Genomic DNA, 21,107 nt, shown 5'->3' with positions numbered 1-21,107 from the left:
TAGGAATCTTAAGCTTTTTCCCCCTCACACTTATCTATTGTCCAGTCTTTCCCAATGTCTCCACCAAATCTGTGCCTGTATATTCTCTACTTGTCTTGCTGTGAAAAAATCTGAAGCTGGGTGACACTCTTCTCACCTATTTCACTTCCTGCCCTAAACTAAATCACCAGAAGACTTAGAGCTCTCTCATGTATTTGTGCCTGTTCAGTGTAATTTTCATCACAAACACTAGAGAATAAGAGGTCTTTCTATTATGTCCCAATATACAAGATATCATAGATTTATGTGAATTATGACCAAGACCGGTGCACACATTTCATTAGGACCTTAAGCTTTGGAAGTTAGCTATGGAATGATTTTCCTGCTACAGAACCCCAGTCCTGTGTCCCAACATCTAGTCCAGTCACAAAAATAACCTTAAAATCAGGAACAGAGCACAAGTACATAACTACAGGCTTTCAAACAGCTTAATACACTAACTGTGCTAGAACAAAAGTATTCCCTTAAACAAAAAATACCTACTATTTATGATTCCCCTCCTACTCTCACACTACTGATTCTCTTGGCAAGGGACTTGAGCTATACTATGATGTTCTGTCTGTCCCATGACTCCATATTTGATTACATGGGTGCCGTGATCATCTTGTGCCAGAAAATGGTAATGAGAAAATAACATTCCTCAACAACTGACTCCTTCTACAGTTCTCATTAGACAGCAAGTCCACATGGGATATTTTGGCAGGCCAAACATTTAAGACAAGCCTATTTGTTCTTGGGCAAGTGAAAAGCAGGCAGTTTTCAAACATGCCATCATGAAGAAGAAAGGTCCATTTTCCTACATGATTTTGAAATGTTTGAGAAGAAGGCTACCTCTTTCCCAAAGTGTAATTATGATACAGAGGGAAAAGATCCTTGTTATACAGTCCCAATTTTTATGAGCGTTGTCATCATGACATCAACTTGCAGTAGGCAACTTGAAACATTTCAGTGACAAAGGTGATACTCATACAGCAAATAAAAAAACCCACATAAATTTTATCTGTAGCATAACTTATTTGTTCTTCAGAGCACAGTTCTCCTACAAGGTGAGCTAAACAAATCTATAATGCTGATCTAGATGGAAATTCACCCAGTCCACAGAAGATATGGATTAAGGTCTTACTGAGAGCATTCAGAAGTCTTTCCTTTGTTCTGATAGTCCATTATACACTGAATAAGATGGTTATTTTCATCCAACATCTGAAACAATAAAGAAGAAGTTTGGAGTAAGTTTCACATTCTTTGCTGAAAGACTGGAAATAAGTTTTGAGTCTTGCTCCTCTTCTCAGAGGTTTTAAAAACAACAACAAACAAGTAGTAATCCAGAAAGCTCTACTTCACCAATAATTTATAAAACACTCTTTTGCTCCCATTTTTCCCCTCTGATTAGTATTACTGGTTTCAGTTTAAGGGTTTCATAGCACTACCATAGCTACATTTGTGAAGCATTCTGTTCAATACTTGCCTGATCCGCATCATGTTCTTATAAATTTTAGAAGTTTTCTGCATTCCTTCGTTTGATTGCTAAGAAGAAACTTGCTTAAAAGTTTACACCTCAAGTTTCCCTTTTCCTTCTAAAGCCTGCAACTGTTTATAAATTTAACAACAAAAGGCACTGAAATTGTTATTGATGAGAAGTGAGCTGACCAGTCAGATTTGTTTCAAGGAAATGTGCTGGAAAGCTAGGCCATATTTACATGAAGAATCTCTAACTAAACTGCATTTTATAGATATTTGGTCTAATGGTGGTGTGCTTGAGGAATGGCATTCCCCAATTTATTGTTCCCACTGAAACACTCCAAACCACCTGCCCCTTGCTTACTTCCCCCTCTGCCCCGTTGGTGGCTGGAGAGGAGAACTGGAGGCACAAAAGCTAAAGATCACAGGTTGAGATAAGAACAATTTGCTGGAAACAGCAATGAAGTAAGAAAAAAAACAGTAACAGAAACAACATTAACAACACAGTGTACAAGAGTGGTGAACAATTCACATGTGAGTGCTCAGCACCCAGGACTCTGAAAATACCCGACCCCCGACCCCATCATGCTATTCGAACTCCTTCCCACATCCCTGATGTAAGGTGGCACAGAATAGCCTCCCATGCCATGGGAGTCCCAGCCATGCCCCTCCCGGCTACTGGAAAAATTAACTGTGTTCTGGCCAGAATCAGGACAAACGGGCACAATAGTTCTGTTATACTTCAGAAGTGTCCACAAAAATGAACACATTTGAATTAGATTTTTCTGACCAAAAAAAAAAAAAAAAAAGTAGCTCTAAAAATCACGGGAAATGGTCAATCTCACAGCTTTCTTCAGAAAGTTCACAAAGTCACATAAACAGGAAAAAAAACCAGCCTAGTTTCCTGGAGCTGCACATCCCCACACTCTTATCTTTTTTACCCCCATCCCACATTCTGATCAGACAAGACTGAGCAGAACCATGGATAATCTGAGGTACAAGCCAAGTTATCCAAGTCAACTGAACAAAACAGAAAATTTACTGCCAAATGGGAAATTTTGCATCAATGTATTCCTTTGCTTTCTTTTACTGGAAAGCTAGTTTAGGTCCCTTTACCCAGCTGCTGAATTTCACAAAACTAATAGAATCTTAACCACTTCTAATACTCTCTCCTTCCAAACGTGGTTGAAACCAGCCATGACTAGGCTCATGCTTTTACAAGGAAAGCACAACAACATTACATGATCTTCACTTCCTTAGGAATCCAACCTACAAAAATTCTACAGAGAGGAAAAAAAAAGAAAGAAGTACTGACTTTTTTTCCCCCCCTGACTAATCCACCTCCACTATGAAAAGTGTATGGAGTCAGAAACCTTATGCAGTCCACTCAGGCCTTCTATCCACATAAGAATGACCCAGCCAGCCAAGTTTTCTTAAATGCTAACCAGGAATCCACCAGAACGGACTAGAATGATCCCAGTGCAAGTATTTTGCCTGAAACTGCTGGATCTGGAAACACATTTAAGCACTAAACACAGACATGACTGCAGTATTTTCAGCTGCTGTGTGAGCCTCAGAAACTAGGCAAAGCTGAAGCTGCACTCCCCAAAGAGGATCACAAACCCACTGCTACACAGACACATGACACACATACTAACTTCAACTTTTATAAGAAACACAGTGGCCACTTTCATCAGAAAAAAAAATAAGTAAAACAGGAGATAATACCTTTGATACTGAAGTCTAATAGAGGACTCGCAAAGGAAGCCTTGAATCAAGGCTCTCCTCAGAATGTCTCACACAGGGAGAAGTTTAGCAGACAGGCAACCTTGAGACTGCCAGTTTGACGGCTGCATCCTTCACTGCAGCCATGTAAGCTGGACCTCTTGGGGAAGAAGGGCTGGGGGGGGAGAAATGATAGGGCCCAGAGGAAAGGCAACAAGCAGTATAACTGTATCCTAGATGGGGCCGCAGACAACTATTTTATGCAAGTTTAATTGAGCCTTTGCTGATAGAAAATTGAAATAGTTATAAACACCTACCATCAAAAGAGAATTTAGTTACCAGGTGGATGAAGGTACCTCCAGGGCTTCTGACACCTTATGTACATTACAAAGATTCTTCAGCTTTAACTACACTAGGATTTTGCCAGCACACCACCATCAGATTAGTGGTTTGACTACAGCACAAGAAAAACTTGTCTACGTTTTCTGTAAGCACCTCGGTGACCTGAAGTCTCTACAGACTATCTCTGAGCAGCTTTCCACCTAGTGGGTATATATTTTTCATCTACGATTCTCAAGCACCAACTTCTCCTGGAGGACTCCATTATAATTCTAGGGTCTCCTTTGAGGTCCATATCCCTGAAACACCTACTTTTTGACGCTCTAATTCTTAATTAAATCAGAGGTTAGCTGCATTTACCCAAAAGGCTCCTACTACGCAAGGAGCTTGTAGCAATCTGAGATGTGTTTGATTCACTGCTATCTACACCAACAACACAGTGCGAGTCTTCAGCACAGTTTCCAAATACCACCCACTTACTAGGGAACTTGAACATACTCCTTTATTTCTGCTGATAGAAAACACTGTGGATTCTCACAAATCCTTTATGTGCTTTTCTTTGAGCTCTTTAACGAGTTAACTTGCTCACTCCCACAAAAGCTGAAATGGAGTCGTCCGGAGCCGCTGTCATTGGCTCCGGCAGCGATGTTCTTCTTTAATCACACCTCAGGTTCTGGGGGAGGGAGCATTAAGTTGACCGACCAAGTTTGGGAGCTGGATCCGCCGCTTACCCCGCAGGGCCCGAAGTCACGCAAAGACTCTGGAATAGCCCGTCTGCGGTCCCACCGTCAGGCCCCCCTCGCAGGAAGGGACTTATTCGACTCCTCCGCGTCCAGGCCGAGTTCTTTCGGGTTAATTCAGGCCCGCGGGGTCGATCGGGGCAGCCGAGTTGGAGGAAGTAGGGCGGAGTGGGGGGCTCAGGGACATCGCCCGCCCCCGGTCCGCGGATCCAACAAGTGCCCCGCTGGGCCCGACCCCGGGCACAGTGAGCCCGGCCCGGCCCCCCCCCCTTTTCCCCGCCGGGGCCTCGGCGCTCCGGGCGCCGCCGCCCCCGTTCCCCGCGAGGCAGGAAGCGGCAGCTGCAGCCCCCAGGGCGGCCCGGGCCGGGCCGGGCCCGCCTCCCCTCGCCCTCCTCACCTTCTGGATGGCGGCCGGCGTGATCTCGCCCTTGCCCCGCTGCCTCGGGGCCGCGAACGCCACCGACATGTCTGGCGGGTGCCGGGAGACTCCGCGCCCGCCCCCGCTCCCGCCTGCCTGCGCGCGCGCCCCGCGAATCCAACAGCGGCGCCGATCCGGGAAGAACGCGGCGCGCGGGGGGGCGGGGGCGCGCGCCTGGCGGGACGGCCCATCCCCGTCCCGCCGGGGGAAGGCGTTAAGGAGGACCGGCGGCTCCTTCCCGCTTTTCCAGCCGGCGAGGGACAGCTCCGACGAGACCGCGGCTGCCCCGCACGGCCCGGCCAAAACAACGAGACCGAGAGCCGGCGCTACGCCGTTTCGAAAGTGAGCCCCCACCCCTTGTCACGCACCCTCTTGTCTACCCCCTTTCCCTCGGCCGCGTTGGTACGATCCTGCCCGACGCGCCTCAGAGCCGGACAGGCAGGGAAGTGGTACGGCCGGCGGGGGGGGGGGTGCGAGCGCCGCGGTGCGCACGTTACAGGGGACGCGCTCGGGCTGTGCCGGGCGGCGCTCTCTCCTTCCCCCCTCCGCTCAGCGCCGCCGTTGGTTGCAGCCGGGCAGCCCGCGCGGGCGGCCGGGCGGGGCGGGGCGGGAGGCGCGGCAGGGGAGCGGGGGCGGGGGCGGCGTTCTGTGCTCGCCTGGCCCGGCCCGTCCGTGAGGGGACCGGCGGTCGGGAAGCGCCGGAGGAGGTGCCGCTGCCGCTGAGACGCTCCTGCCACGTGCGATGCAAGAGGATGGTGCCAGACTCTTTTCATTGGTGCCCAGCGACAGGATGAGGAGCAGTGGCCCTAAAATAAAACACAAGAAGTTCCATCTCAACGTGAGGAAGAACTTCTTTACGCTGAGGCTGGCAGCGCACTGGAACAGGCTGCCCGGGGAGGCCGTGGGGTCTCCCGCTCTGGAGACATTCCAAACCCACCTGGACGCGTTCCTGTGTCACCTGCTGTCGGTGACCCCGCCTTGGCAGGGGGTTGGACTGGATGATCCCCAGCTCGCTGACCGGGGGCTGCTTTTCCCTGCCGAGCTGAGCGGCCGCAGGGAGTGGGAGCGAAACGAAGCAAGGAAAAGCAGCTCCTGCTGCAATTTTGAATATAAATGGCAGACGCTGGCAGTGCTGAAACCAGCCTTGGTTTGTTTCAGTGCAGCCACTGGAGGGAATCTCGGTTTTGCCAAAGAGCCTCATGAGCAAGTTTGCAAAGTCTAAGACAATTCTTTAGAAGAATGAGGAGTTTCATAGGGTAGAGGGTACAGGGACGTTGAAAGACCCCAGCTAAAGCATTTTAAACCTGCTTTTTCCTGATCACATGCCCTGCTTAGCCACACTGTAGGCTGTGGGTAGAATTCCCTGCCTTTTGCAGACTGATCCCTGCTCTTGTGGCTGGCAGAGGTGTGTGCTGCTGTGGCTGACAGGACACTCACTACTCGATGACAGGACACTACAACACAAAACGTGCATCTTGGTCCTTACTCGGTGCATTGCTTGCTCTATTCCTCAGCTGTTGCTGGCTGAAGGCCCTGGCTCTTCCCTGCAGCCCTAGCCAGCCCTTTGGGTTACAGCACACATTTGTCAGTGGCATCCATGGCCACCCCGTGGCTGTACAGCTGCTTCCCAACTGGCACGCTCTCTCCTCAGACTGTTCCTAGGCTGGCTCCTTTCCCCAGCCCCATGAAGATTACTCTTCCTGGCTCTGCTGTCCAAGGGTGTACTGCAGCTGCCCATCACCCCCTGCTTTTTTCCCTTGACAACCAGTTCCCAGGCTGCTGGCTCCAAGCTGTTCTTGCATTCCTACAGCATCAGGCTCTCCAAGGGCCCACTGCCTGGGCCTTATGCTCTCTGTTACCAGAATGGCACTTCTGCCCTGTCTCTTCAGATTAAACAGGACCTTGAGTTGATGTGATGCTAATCTGGCTTGCTTTTCTCTCTAGGAGTTGTCTCTGGCCCAATCCTGACACTGTAGGTCATGCTAAGGAGGAGCAATGCCAGCGTGTCCATTAGGCTGATTGTATTTCTGACGACTTCACTCATCACCATGGTATCGGGATACATTTTTTTGGACTATTTTGGTCCATTTCTTCTGTCTCCCACACACTTTATCATCATCACTATAATACTTGTAGGAAACCAAAAACGGAAAAAAGGGTTGAGGAAACCTGTTTTTTCTAGAGTTGATATGCTTCATGGTGATTCATGGTTATTTTTGTATGATCTTGGAGTGAACTCATAGGGTAACTGTTCTAATATCTCTGTGTTCCAAAGGATACGTTTTCTAGTTACTACAAACTGCAATGAAGAATCCTAGGAATGAAGAATGCATGATGGCCATGGCCAAATCAGCAGGTAATCAGAAGGTACCATCTCCTAGGCAGTTACTAACAGAATTCTGAGGACTTATTTTTTTGGCAGAAGCATGTACTTGGCCCTGGAGAACTGGTGATGTGTCTGAAAGTGTCCCAAGGCTACAGGCATCTCCAGCAACTGGAGAGCAAACATGTTCCCCTGAAGTACACTGAACACTGGGAATGCCACAAAATGTTTTTCTGTTTCCACAAGTATGACATCTAGATGTCATTCACTGGTTACCCAAGCACTGTACATAAAATATTGTGCACTGGGGTATCTCGGTGATCACGGTGTTTGGGACAATGTGGGTTACATGCCAGCCACATAGATACTTCTTTTAGGATCTGAATGTTCCATTCTCTTCTTCCACATTTTCAGGTTTGTTTTGAGTAGAGGAAAAAAAAATACATTTGTGGGATGCCACAGTTCAGGAACCTTAAAATTAAAGTAGTAATTTCCCATTGTATTTTCCCAAATGATCCAAATTAAATACACACAATTGTTTAGTAAATTCCCATTTCTATGCAAAATACAGGAGAGCAGTGTTTGGAATTTAAGTGTGTCAGTTTTTAGAGGGAAGATATAAGATCATTCATTCATAGTAACTAAAACCATCTCCTTTGCCTTAAGTGTGTCTGAGGATTAAGTTAAATCGATTTATTCCCATTTGTGATATTCTTTCATTCATATGTGTAACGTTTTGGACTTCCACATTCCTAAATGGCAACAGATCTAAAGAAACACTGAAAAAAAGGAATCTGCAGCTCTGGTTTTTTTACCATGCAAAGGGAAATTCACATTCAAAATCAACATTTAAATAATGGCACAGATGCATACAAGCAGGGAAATAGATAGCTACAATGGAAATGTGCCACATGTCTCAGAACACATAACCACAACAGGGTGTCTCTTTTATGACTTCCTTAATGCACTGCAATATGCCTAGATATCAAAGGACATATGGTATATTTTCCCATTAATTGCACATTTCTTCGCTCTTGTGAGTTACTCATAACCTTAACATTATTTAATTGTAATTTAGATGCGTAAATCTCGACCACCAAAAAGAGTTTCAAATGCAAACATGTTTCAGTCAGATCTTTCTTCCAACTCTTATTCCAACTTTTGTCAATGTTGTCTTTTGTTTGGTTGATGTGCATTTGAATATGTCATACTTTTGGAGAGAGAAGAACGCAGACAGAGGAAGATCAGTCCTTTTCTGAAAGATTTTTTTCCCATATTTTCCAACTCATATTTCTTGGTAACAAATTGTTTTCTGCCACTTTTATTATCTGAGTTTGCATAAAGTCATGGACATTCCCATTCACAAGCAGGAAAATACAGAATTCTGCTTCATCAACGTTTTCAAATGTACATTTAAAATTTAAAAATTTCAAACTTAGTATTTATGAAGGTATATACACAGGAAAGAGGACAGCGAAGAATTTTGTAGTACAACCACCTGTTTAAAGACCTTCTTGGCTAAAGGTTTCTGTATGAAAGTTAAGAATGATTCTCAAGAGTCAGGCATTTCTTAGACAAAGCCTTTAACAGTTCTTTTGGTGACAGGACCTCATTTCGTGCATTCACTTCAAATGACTAAACCCCACCCTCTTTTGTTACTGTAGTAAGTATGATAGCTCAGAATTCACTGCTAATAGGGTGACAGTGAATTTGAGCTTCCTTTTCAGGGTAGACAGCTTTTTTGTCTTGCAATTAAAAAAAAAAGGGTGTGTTTATGCACGTGTTATGTAGCATCAGCAATGCCCTCAGGTAACAGAGCAGATCCCAAGGAAGAAGTGTCTTTCCTTAGATTGAAAAGGAAGATAGCAAAAGGAAAAAATGCCATTTTTGGTGTAGTATTTCTTCACTAACTGGACTTGGTGATCTCATAACTTTTCTGGGATTTCCTACATGCCCAGTCTCTGTGTTAATTCATCTTGTTGCAAAATGGAGCTTGCACCTGAAGGTCTGCCTGTGTAAATGGCTGATGTTCCAATTCTATTTATTTAAAAAACAGTAATTTGTTATTAAAATACACAGCAGTTTCAGAGTGGGGTTTAGGGTAAATGGTGCTTCTTGCTTCCTAAAAGGGATCACACTAACAGGATACATTTGTCTTGAATTTATTCTGCCAGGTTCTTGTCTGGTTTTTTTCTCCCAATTTTGTTGTTTCTATTCTGCACTGGCTATTGTATTGAGTATTAATAAGAAGTAGCACCTGAAATGCAAGCCTGTGTGTTCTAGTGTAAAACGAAGTACCAAGCAGCACTGCACACTACAAGGATATTTGCTGGCTTTGCCATATTCCAGAGGGGCAGTAACAAACCCAGAAAAAAATCATTGGGATGCTAAATTTTTATTCTACTACCTGTTGTTTGAGTCTGCAAGTATAAATATTTAGAGTAAAGAAGCTCAGAGCGGGTTCAGCAGTTTGCAGTAATGGGAGTAAGTTCAACATCTGAGGTGAGAAAATCTTTCCATGTCCTGATTTTATTCTTCAAAAGGGAATCTTCAGCTACTTGGAACATATGCTATAAATAAAAAATAGCAGAACATCTAATCTAAGCCTCCTTAGCGCTGAAAATTCTTTAAGTATTCTTAGAGGTTAATATTTTATTTTAGGACACAGAAGCAAAGTGCTACAGTTCACTAACTTCCTCAATTTTTGAATGCTCAAAGCAAAGCAGAAAAGACAAATATGAGAAGGCACTGCCAAGCTGTGCTGAAGAAAAGGTAGCAGTGATCTTGATGATCACTGAACTTCCAGATCTGTTAAAAGGCAACACATTTGCAGTGCAGAGGCACACTGTTGTTCTGGGGACTCTCACTTGTGCATCATCTGCATAATCTCCAGCCTTCTGAAGACTCATGACCATGAAGGACAGAGGAGACGACTGAACTACTACAGGGCAGTACTATCACCCTCTCACAATTCCAGTCAACAACTTCCTGAGGGATTATAGAAAGTACAAATTATATCACATGCAATTTCCTTTCAGAGACCCTGATGTCATAAAGTAAAAAAGACCCCCCTCATTCTGCTGGGAGTGCTCTTTCCAGTGCTGCCCAGGATGCTCTTGGCCCTTGCGGCAAGGGCACATTGCTGGCTCACATTCACCTTGTCCAGCAAGATTTCCAGGTACTTTTTGCAAAGCTGCTTTGAGCAGTCACGTGAGCTGGTGAATGGAGTTGTTACTCCTCAGGTACAGGGCTTTTTGCTCTTCCCTTTGTTAAACTTCATGAGCTTCATGTCTGCCTATTTCTTCAAGCTGTTGAGGTCCTCTGAAAGACATACACCACTTGGTGTAGGCAACATCTCCTCCCACTCTTGGAACATCTGCAAACTTGCTGAGGTTCCAATTCTCTGCTGTCATCCAGATCAGTAATGAAGAAGTTAAACAGTATTGGCCCCAGTATTGACCTCCGAGATATATCACTATTGACTAGTCCCTAGCTGGACTTCATACTGTTGGCCACAACCCTGTTAGACTGGCAGTTCAGCTAATTCTCAGTACACCTCACTGTACACTTATTTAATCTGTATTTCATCAGTTTGCCTATGAGACTGTTTTGAGAGATACTGTCTAAAGCCTTAAATAAGGTTGGGATTAGTAAAATATCCCCTCTCTGCATGCTCGGTGTCTCTGTATTCCACCAGATCCCCTGTCCCTGCTTCCACCTGTGGTACACTTGATTTTTATGTTTGGGTTTTGTCAGGAGCTCCTTGCTTGTGTTCATCCGTGCAGGCCTCCTTGCATTTATGCACAGGTGTTTCTTTTCAAGTAGGAGAAAAAAGGAGGGGAAGGAAATGCTTCGTGTGAGTGCGGTCTGTAAGAAGAGGGTCCTCAAAGTAGAGGAGGTCTGCTGTGAAAAAAAGGAGACTGCATCCACAGGGAGAAGTCTGGTCTGTAGGGATGATGGCTGCTGGAGCATCTCTCTTTCCCTGCTGTGCCACTGAGGAAAGCAGGTGTGCAACTGTTCCAGGCAGGCAAAATGATGACAAAATCTTTGAGTATGCCCCTGGCATACGAGGTGTCCTCCTGCCTGACCAGAAGGCTCTCCCTGCATGCTCACAGGAGTAGGCATGCCAAAGGGTGAGGGAAGGTTGAGCTCCAAGAGCAGCAGGGAGCACAGACAAATTCAGTTTAATTACAGTGTCCAGTAGTTGGTATTTACAAGGTAGGAACTATAGGCCTGTGTCTTCCCTTAAAATGAGGACAACAAGGAGTACATGACAGAAATAGGTAAACTGCCTCTGAACTACCATACAAATAGGAACTGGCTGCAATTTTCTATAAGCAGCATCGAAAAACAGAAAAAAACATAGTAACTATGTTGATTTCTAGTATTTATGTTGTTTTAAGGATGTAGCAATGCTTTTTACCACTCTCTTTTCCTTTTATTCGGCATAAAATTTTAAAGCATGCCTCTCATCTAAAAAGATACTCTAGAAAAGTATCACAGTGTTGTCCCGTAATTGCAATATATTTTGCAAGTAAAATAGCAATGTATCTTACTATTAAATCAGTCTGAAAATCAAGTTGAGTTTGCTTTGAATATCAGCAAGAAAAATTCTAAATTGAAAGACTAATTAGGAGCCTTGCTGATGGGAATGTGGGCCAAAATAATGCCTATGCCTCTTGTGGTTTTTTTCTATAGGAATAACAAAAGGATCTTTTTTCCAATAATGTAATCTACACTTTATTATGAAATACTAGTAGTCTTCTAATAATGACAGAATGTGGTTTTGTGTAATTTTTAAATATGGTCACACACAGGTTAGCTATTAGTGTATATGTATTTTTGCAGGAGTAAGGTACTACTGCTCAAAACCTTTAAAATCTGAATTTATGAAAAATAGTGTGAACATGGACACTATGGTTTGCGAGATTGGTACGAGGATATGAAGCCTTCTAAATAACTGATTTAATTCTAGAAGAAGGATCCTTATGGGGCTAGTGGGAATCATTTTGATTTTTCAAAATTAATGGTCCTGGTTTTTTTCTAATCCTCTTTTAGCATCTTGTCATCAGGGACAAGCCTCTTGGATAGCAGAAATTGCTCTGTACTAGTTGCAATGGCAATAGGCAGACTGCAAGAGACAAGAAAGGCAAACCTAGAGATCAAATTCATCAAAACAAGACAGGATGATATTGGAAATATTCCTGGACACCTGGAAGACAACTTTGGGCTTAGATCTGCACAGCCTTCCTCCTCCTCTGCCCTAGATGCTACCTTTTGACATGTCTGTTTCATAAATGAAACCCCTGTTCCATACATCTATAAGCCAACACTTTCAAACACTTGCCTCCACAAAGAATATTTCCCTTCAGACGAGGACTGAATGAAGGCAGAACTGCATGGAAACTCAGCATATTGTAAGTGAAACAGCCTAGAGCATTCATCTCATATCTCATCTCGTGTCATCTCATCGTATAGTTCCATGTGACCACTAAACTGGCTGGTCATGGCTAGTTGCCACTAGCAAGGCAAAGGTCTTACCCTAAACCACTAGTTGCAAGGCAAAGGTCTTACCCTAGGCTGTGCTCTTCCATTGTCATTTTTGTGTTGGCATTGCTGCCTGGCTGGGTTGAGGTAAACCAGGATGGAAGCTCTGCAGGCCAGAGATAAGCCAAGAAGAGAAGATTTCTTGCAATGTCTCACCCAGGCCAGGTGAGAGCCAGCAGAGCCTCAGAGGAAGCAATTCAAAGAGGAAAGCCACAGTAGCACTGATTTAGATCAGTCTAAATCCCCATACTCTAGTGTGTGCTTTCTGAGTCTGCCACTTCCTTCTCCTGCTTCTGCTCTGTCCTAGGCACTGCTATCTCTCCCCCAGTGCTCCTTCTGAGGCTGCTTTGGAGCTCTTGTGAGTCAATTCAGCTCACCAACCTCACAGAAAAAAAACCCTCTTCATTTGCTTGTTGGTTTGATTCAATGTGTGAATCCCATAACTCTGTGAGGGAAAGGAGGAGTGAAGGAAGAAGTTGGAGGAGGAGATGGAACTGTCCTTTTTTGATGGTCAAACCATTATTGCCACCCACTGAGGGTGCAATTTGATGTTACACCTAACCAATCCAGCCATGCAAGGTGCAACTGAAGATAACAGTGCTAAAGTCACTGATCTGATGTAAAGTGAACTCTTTTCTTTGTTGAGTTGCCACAAAGCTGAGTGATTGCTAAATCCAGTTCAGGGGAAGCTGCAGGAATGTCTGTGTGGAACTTTTTGGGAAGAACAGAACTGTTGTATTTTGTGGCAATCTCCACTTAGGTTGTGCTATCAGGATGTTAAACTGTCCTCTTTGCATGCTTTCGGAAGGGATAAAAACAAAACTCAGCTTTTCAAAAAAAAATTTACTTTTGAGTTGGGTCAACACAGTGATCTGACTTAACAGCTGCAAAACAGTTCATCCTAAACCAGAGAGAGAATGAAAAGATAAAGTGAGGGGCAGGAGATAGGAGAATCTCTTTTTTGATAGCAGCGTGCTCTTACATTGGCTGATGCTGAACATGGAACTGCTCCCCAAGAAAGGGAGTCCAAGTGACTGAAGAAATTTTCAGCTTTTTGTAGTAAACAGCTCATCAAAATGATCTAACTTTAAAAAATTCATTATCTTTTACTTTTACAAACTGTTTTCACTGGCCTCACAAGCAGATGACTTTGTGGGAGAATGGTAGAATTAAGAACTGCACCAGAGAGTGATTGACTATGAAATTGGGAAGTAAGGAACTTAGCTGGCTTGACCATCAGGAAAGTTGTAATGTGGTATTATGCTTTGGATTTTCTACAGTAGCTTGTAATGAAGAAGAATAAAGATGTACCTCAGCAACCGTCTCTTTTTACACACTATTAAGGAGCTGTAGCCCCATTTCCTGCTACTGTGGGGTGGTGAGAGTGGTACACTAGGGAAGAGGGTGCTTCTCATATGTGTTTTTGGAGCAGCCAAATCCATATTTAATTCTGCAAGTTAACTTTCTGTAAACTTAAAAACTGTTATGGCCTGAAACTGACTTAAAATTGATATTTCTCAGAAGAAGGTTACTCCTGTGTGCTGTTATGAATTTGTCTCTGTCTTCATCTACATTGCTTCTTCAGCAGTTTCTGACTTCAAAAAAAAGTTGCAATGGTTTGCTTCTTTTTAAATTTGTTGAATTTGTTGCTAGTTAATGAAAGAGTCTTTGTGATTACTTTATCACCATCATTATACAGACTTGGCTGCTGGTGCCAGAATGGTGATTAACAGCGCCATAAACTGACTCTTGAGGGTCCAGCCACAGTAGAATATATCACACACTGCTTTGCAACTTTAGCAGATAAGTGGTTTGACACTTGTAGGTTCCTGCTTAAAAGTGTCAGACAATCCTCAGTATTGACAACAAACTGGTAGTTCTTAACTATTATATATAAAAAAAAAAATGAAGGTAGGTTACAAGGTTTTTTTGCATTTCTTAAATTAATATCACCATTTTTCACAAAAAGAAAAATCATCCTTATGAGCTCTTTTATTTTAAGGAGCATCAGCAAACATAACTGTTCTACATATGTATAGATCTGTGAAGAACTTTATTGTATAATTTGAAAATAATAAAGGAGAGAGACCAAACAATGTTACTGTATAAAAGAATTGGGATAAAAATATAAAGTTAAAAAGAAGACAGCAATAACATCCCTTACAGAAGAGAGCAATGTGAAAGACCAAATTGAATGTAAAATTCACAGATGCAGTTTCTTGTTTTCAAAGACTATCAGAACACCTGTGAGCAGGCTGATTGATTGCAACCAGCTGAGGTGTTCCTTCAAATCTGTTCACAACTGTGCCTGAGATCATGTTAAACGATGATATGATTCAGCCTTAATTTCTGTAGTTTGTGTGGTTTTAACAGGGAGTAGTTTCTTCACAGTGAAGCTTGTTTTACCTCAGTTACGTGTGCATTACTTGAATGGAGTTGTGCAGTTAGAACACTGACCACAGACTAACTTCTAAAGGTTGGAAATAAGCTCTATGATGCATTGGAAATGAAGAGCTTTTTCAGTCTTCTGTTTTGCTTGTATTGAGTCAGTAAATTTCATAATTTTCTGGGATGCCAAAACTGGTCAGTTTTCCCAGAGTGCTGCACGCAAAGCCAATGGCTATAGACCTTTTGGTATATCTGCCTTGACTGTGGGCTTTGATAGCAGTGGGAGTCCTGAACTGCGCCAAACAGATCCATCTGGTACCTACCAGTCTTGGAAAGTATGTGTCAATTTAATATATCTCGTATTGTCTGCAAGTATCTAAGTGTTGTATGTAAGTACTGCATGTATGGACTGCATCCAGAGTTAATTTTATGCATTAAAAGTCAGTGCATGTCTTGGACATTGATGTTGAATTCTGAACTGTACATCAACAGGATCAGGAGGAAGGTTCCAGGTAACTCACTGAATTATACTTTGTTTTGGAAATGAACTTGTAATAAACTATAGCAAAAATACAGAAATAGATGTAAAAGTTTTACAAAGGCTTAATATTTGCTGCAAGAAATGGTAGCCTATTCATACAGAAAAAAAAATTGTCTGAAGTGTATCTTGTGTTTCTTTGTAATTCTTTTGTTCACTTGTTGCTTTTAATAGAAATTTTCTGTAAAAATACTTAAAACTCACAAATGATCTGTGTTTGAAAGAACACAAACTGAAACTAGGGCATTATTGGAGTTTTTGTACCAGAGAATTTTAACTCATACAGACTGATCACAAGCTTTTGTAATTGACTCAAGTAAATTGGAACAAGTATGGTGAACCCTTCTGTGCATCATTTTAGAAGCTCTCTCTATCAGCATTGCAACTGGAAGCGGTAGCAAGAAAGTAATCTGGATGATTATATTTAGGCTTCCATTCTAATTGAAGGGAAACTGTTGAATATGATGATTGTTCATGGAGGCAATGATCAAGAGGAGTATTATTGTTTATAATCCTGCAGACAGGTAGAGGCAGGGTCGAGGAAGTCCTCTGGCTAAAGGCACAGTCACACCTGATAGCAGCTGGTGTTGTCCATGCTTTGTACTCAGTCCATCAAATATTTACCACTAGAAGTTACTGGAGTAATTTCACTGCCGAGTTTGTGCTCAGTGAATTCTGGAAGCTCTCACAGTACCTCTTAATTAGTGACCAAAACTGCTGAAGACCATTTTTTTGTCCTCAAGATCATGTTCGTACTAGACTCTCCTTGCCTCCAGAATGTACCAGCTGTGCCCTGGCTGCCTGCTCGTGGTGTGTGCCAGAGACCATTGCAGCAATAGCAATGACCATGCTCCAGTGTCTGGACACATACACTGATTACCTTTTCATTCTGGCATAGGTGTAGTTAAGGCAGCTGGAAGCTGCTGCAGTGGATTGAGCTCTCCAGTGCAGACAGGAGCAGTGTCCACCTTCACTGCTCAGAAGGCTTTCCATTAATTCTCTTTGATAAGTATCTTCCAGACTTAATAGAAGAGGAGGGGGGAAGATAGAATGTCAGCATGTTTTGTAATTGCTTCCATACTTTGGTTATGAGTAAACTGGAAGAATTTTTCTGTAGAATCGACTAAAACTTCCCCAGACCTATAAGTGTACGTGCCTTGGTGAAGGCAAAACATTGGCTTTGAGGCAAAGAACTGAAGGGCATAAGAATCCTTTAAAGTCTTACGCTAGTTTTATTTATGTTCTGTGCATTTTGTGAATTTCTCTCTGTCCACTAATGAAATAAAATATCCAAAGAGAAAGTCGAATAGTGATTATCATTTCTGTATTCACTAATCTTTGTTTCCAAGTGGGTAGTTTTATTATATAAGTACTTCTCATTACTGTGTTGCTACTGTAAATGCTAGTTTTATCAATTTGATACTTTTGCCATTTTTCTTACACCTCTTAATGCTATTGATGGCTTTAGCGTAGCTGCTAGAACTGACAAGTAAGTAAACACTTTGTGTTGTCTCTATTTAAGAATCTTTGAGGGGAAAGGTGCCTTTTAGATAATTTGTCAGGTAATAACCATTCTTGCTGTTAGCATTATCTCCCTCCCAATTCCCTTTTGCTCTGAGATTTGGGTTCTTAACTTGGAGGTTATGGACGAAAGGTAATGAGAAAGCCTAATTCCTTCTTTCCTCCTTTCTTAATTGTTGTGTGTTTGTGTGTTTTTATTTTTCCCAAGGTGAGCATAGAGTAGCAAAGTTACTGATGCAAGAGGTAGTGTTTAACTTTGCAGTCTTCTACTGTGCTATACCGTGATGTGCCCATCACACCGTCTTGGTTTCCTGTCCTGCTGGGTCTTGCCTGTATTTGTCTCTTACTCCCTAGTTTTTGCCTCAAGAGTGTAGTTAATTGGACTATGTTTCGTGTTCTCTGCTTGATTTCCAAAAGACAGAAAGTAGGGAAGCCCTTCTCACAGTCTGCTTTTCCCATCCTCTGAATTTCTTTCATCTCTAATGAACTTGGACCAAAGCACAGACCACTGTTCTTCAGAGCTACCATAATATTTCAAAGGTGGGAAAGAGTTCTGGAGCATGCAGATAGATGTTGAGTAGATTGAGCAATGAGCATGTAAAAAGCTGAAGACTTACAGAATCTAACAACTGGTTTACTAAAAAAAAAAAGAAAGTATTGTAAACATGAAAAGAAAAACAATTTTCTGAATATACTTTTTTTTCCCACTGTAAACAGTGTAGGACACCTTTCTTGCCATTCTCATTTTAATTTCGAGAAAATGCTGATGGGACCTTGTTTGCAGGATTGGCAGAGGTGTGTTGGCAGTTGGACCACCAGGGATACTGTTAGCTGACCGAGTCATGGCACATGATCATAATCAGCTCTTCAGTAAACCCAGATGAAGCTTCTGCCCACCTTCTGCATCTCTTTTAAATGAACAAATGCTACTGATTTTTGTTAGTATTATTACATTAGAATAAGTTTTTTTTATCATTACACTTCAGAGAGGGAAAGATAATCCTTGAGCCACTACAAATATTTATTCTCTAGATATTCAAGAAAAGACAATGCAGCACTAGAAGCCAGTCTTGCATCCCACACCATGTGGACGCTCTTCAATTCACCAGGGAGTTGATAGCAATTTTGATGCCAATGAAACTGAAAAAAATTTTGAATTCCATTTGAGAGAAACCCTGTGCATGGCTTTTTTTTCTTCTTTGACCTAAAGAAATAGGTGCCAAACTTTGGCATTCTTCCAAACAGTACTTCTTGATTCCCTCCCCCCCCCCCCCCCCCCCCCAAATAAACACCAAACTGAGCCATGGCATTTGTAAAATGCTGAAGATAGATCTATGTGGGTTAGTGAAATAGGCTGTACCCTGCTTTACCTAGAATGCTTTTACCATGGACAGAATTTGAGTTTCTTCAACTGTTGCTCAGTTGTGTTAAAGCGTATTGAAATTTCTGTCCTTCCCCTAGTTCTACATCAGAAGAGGGTTTGGTGCACACAATGTTGCTAGAATAGTTTACTTAAAGAAAAAGATGCATGGGATGAAGTTGAGAACTGCTGTTCTTATATATATTTATGTTCCTGGATACTCCAAGATGAAACACTGAAACGTTACCAGAGTCTAACTTAGGACCTGCAAGGAGAAATTGTTGACCTGGCAGACAGGCAAGGTGTGCACTGCATATTGCAGGTGATAGTGAGAGAGTCCCAGCACAAAATGTACACAGCCCTTTATAAGATCGATTATGGCCAGTAAGTTCATGTGTGTTGTGAGATTTGTGACTTCCTTTTTGTCCTCCACAGGCCAATGGAACTGGTGAAAATGCTAAAACTGGGTAAGAGGTTTTGGAAAATAATTACCCAGAAGGTGCTACAGTAGCTCAAAGGACACCAACAAATTAGCAATCAGCTTTGCTAAGAAGTCATCCAGTACAAATTAAATGCTTCAAGAAAAGCTTAGGCTTCTTTCCTTCATTAAAATGGGGAATGCTTGGTAAATATACTTGTTTTAATGATTTCATTTTATGCTACACTGTGAAATCTGGTGGAAAGAACCACTGAACTTGCTATAATAAGGAGAAACCAGCCATCACAGATATGTATTAAGGACTTTATAGAAAACAATTATATAACTGGTATAAAAAAATCTTCTCACAAAAATTATTCCAGGTGACACCTGTGCATTCAACTCGATGTACGAAATCTCCCCTAACATCTGGTGGTACAATGTTAGGTGACTTTTGTAGTGTCTCTGTAGATTGATAGTGCTGGGAGCTATAGTGATTGCTACTGATTTATAACAGTGTAAGACACTTGGGAACATTTCATGCAGGAAGCAGTGTAGGAAGGTGTATGGAAACATGCTACTTGTGTGGGTTGTGTAAGACATTACCATTGTCTTTGAAAATTATGAAAATGATAGCAATGTTTTATCCTGTATTGATCCTTATCACAGTGTTCTGAGATGCTGTGGTTCCTTCATAGCTTAATAGCTTCTGTTTCTATCACAAGTGGAAAACACAGGCTTGAGAGTATATACAGAAATTTACATTAATATATTATTAGAATGCAATTTTTTTTTTTTTTTTTTTCTGAGCAGTAACTTGAATACTTACTACATCTACAAAGTGTTGCCAGCAGGTTAAAGGGAGGCAATCTTTCCTCTCTGCTCAGCACTGGTGAGGCCATACCTGGAGTACTGTGTCTCGTGAGCTCCCAGGTACATGAGAGACATGGATGTACTGGAGAGAGCCCAACAAAAGGCCCCAAGGATGATGAAGGGACTGAAGCATCTCACCTGTGAGGAGAGGTTGAGAGAGCTGGGACTGCTCAGCCTGGAGAAGAGAAGGCTCAGGGAGATATAGTCAATGCCTATAAATACCTGAAGGGAGGGTGCAAAGAAGACAGAGCCAGTGGTGCTCTGTGACAAGACCTGAGGTAATGGGCTCAAACTGAAATATGTTTGAACATCAGGAATTTGAATAACAAATTTTAACGACTGTGTGCTTTGAAATTCAGTGTGCATTTCTTCTCTCCTAATACAGCAGTACAGTAAGTGACTGGGACGTAGATGTTTAGGAAGATAGCACAGGAAAAAATGAGGGAAGGAACAATTTGTAAATGTATTTTCCCAAATATTTAAAGAAGTTAAGCAATTAATTTCCTTTGCATTAATGTTTTTGACATTAGACTAAATTTTCAGTTTTCAACATTTGTTCAAAGTTTAAAATACCCCTCTGCCCCTTCAAATATGAGAACAATGCAGGGGAGGGAATAGGAAGGAAAAAAGTCTCCATATTTTTATTAGTTACCAAGAGAAGAAAAATATAAATCTAGGTATTCTTTGTGGACACTTTATTATTTGTGATTAATAAACCAGTTTGCTTGAAATATCCATGGAACGAAAAAAGGAAACAAGACTGCAGTTCCACGTTCAGAAATCATATCCTTTGTGTGTACTAAGGGTAAATCAAATTATGAATTCCCAGTGGAAGACCAGCAGTTCAGCTAAAAATCCTGCACTGCTTAATCCAAGATGATATGCTAGCATAGGGTGGTGGACATTAAACACACGACTTCAGCAATAGTTTCCTACAACATGATACTGTGAGGATAAAGGAAAACAAGAACTCAACATTGTCATTTGAAGGAGAATACATCATTTGCCCTGACAAAACTTTTTTTTTGCTGTGTCCTTTTTCCAGTCAGTAGTGGGTTATTTGGAAGGTTTTGGTTTGTTTGTTTGTTTGTTTTTTCCCTAGAGAAAAAAAAAAAACTCTGCTGTAGGCTTATTTTCCCAATAAAGCTGGTATACTCACCAGAGTGTTAATTCTTAATAGTTCTGGGGGGTTTTTGAAATAAAAATTTCTAATAGCTGGCATAACCACCTAAGTGTTATGCCATCAGAGCTTATTTTATACTAGGGTACAGCATGAAAGAACAGGAAGACATCCTATATGCCTCAACAGTATTCCGGTCTCTGTTCAAGGAGGTAGGTTAATACCAACACTAATTTGAATTTGTCTGAAGTTGGATTTCAGATTTTACTGGTGTAGTTTGTTTTACATCTTTTGCTCAGC

General features: G+C 42.2%; 1 protein-coding gene and 1 long non-coding RNA gene across 4 annotated transcripts in view; one reads left to right on the top strand and one right to left on the bottom strand.

Moving 5' to 3' along the window:
- Positions 1 to 4,894, bottom strand: part of SS18 (SS18 subunit of BAF chromatin remodeling complex) — a 44,750-nt gene extending 39,856 nt beyond the window's left edge. The window contains exons 1-2 of one of the 3 annotated variants that reach the window (XM_064654770.1): positions 4,699 to 4,894; positions 1,163 to 1,239 (exon numbers count right to left, since the gene is read on the bottom strand). In XM_064654770.1, the coding sequence (XP_064510840.1) occupies positions 1,163 to 1,239; positions 4,699 to 4,767 (146 nt within the window). In that variant the 5' untranslated portion in view covers positions 4,768 to 4,894. The remainder of the gene's footprint in view (positions 1 to 1,162; positions 1,240 to 4,698) is intronic. The other 2 variants (XM_064654755.1, XM_064654760.1) reach the window with 2 other exon arrangements.
- LOC135414243 (uncharacterized) lies at positions 4,866 to 18,310 on the top strand. The gene is made up of 2 exons (XR_010430636.1): positions 4,866 to 11,048; positions 12,101 to 18,310. It is a non-coding gene; the product is annotated as an uncharacterized LOC135414243 (long non-coding RNA).
- Positions 18,311 to 21,107: the final 2,797 nt, after the last annotated feature.

This window comes from Pseudopipra pipra, chromosome 1 (assembly GCF_036250125.1).
Source record: "Pseudopipra pipra isolate bDixPip1 chromosome 1, bDixPip1.hap1, whole genome shotgun sequence".
Classification (NCBI taxonomy): Eukaryota; Metazoa; Chordata; class Aves; order Passeriformes; family Pipridae; genus Pseudopipra; species Pseudopipra pipra.
This window is presented reverse-complemented; position numbering and strand designations above follow the sequence as displayed.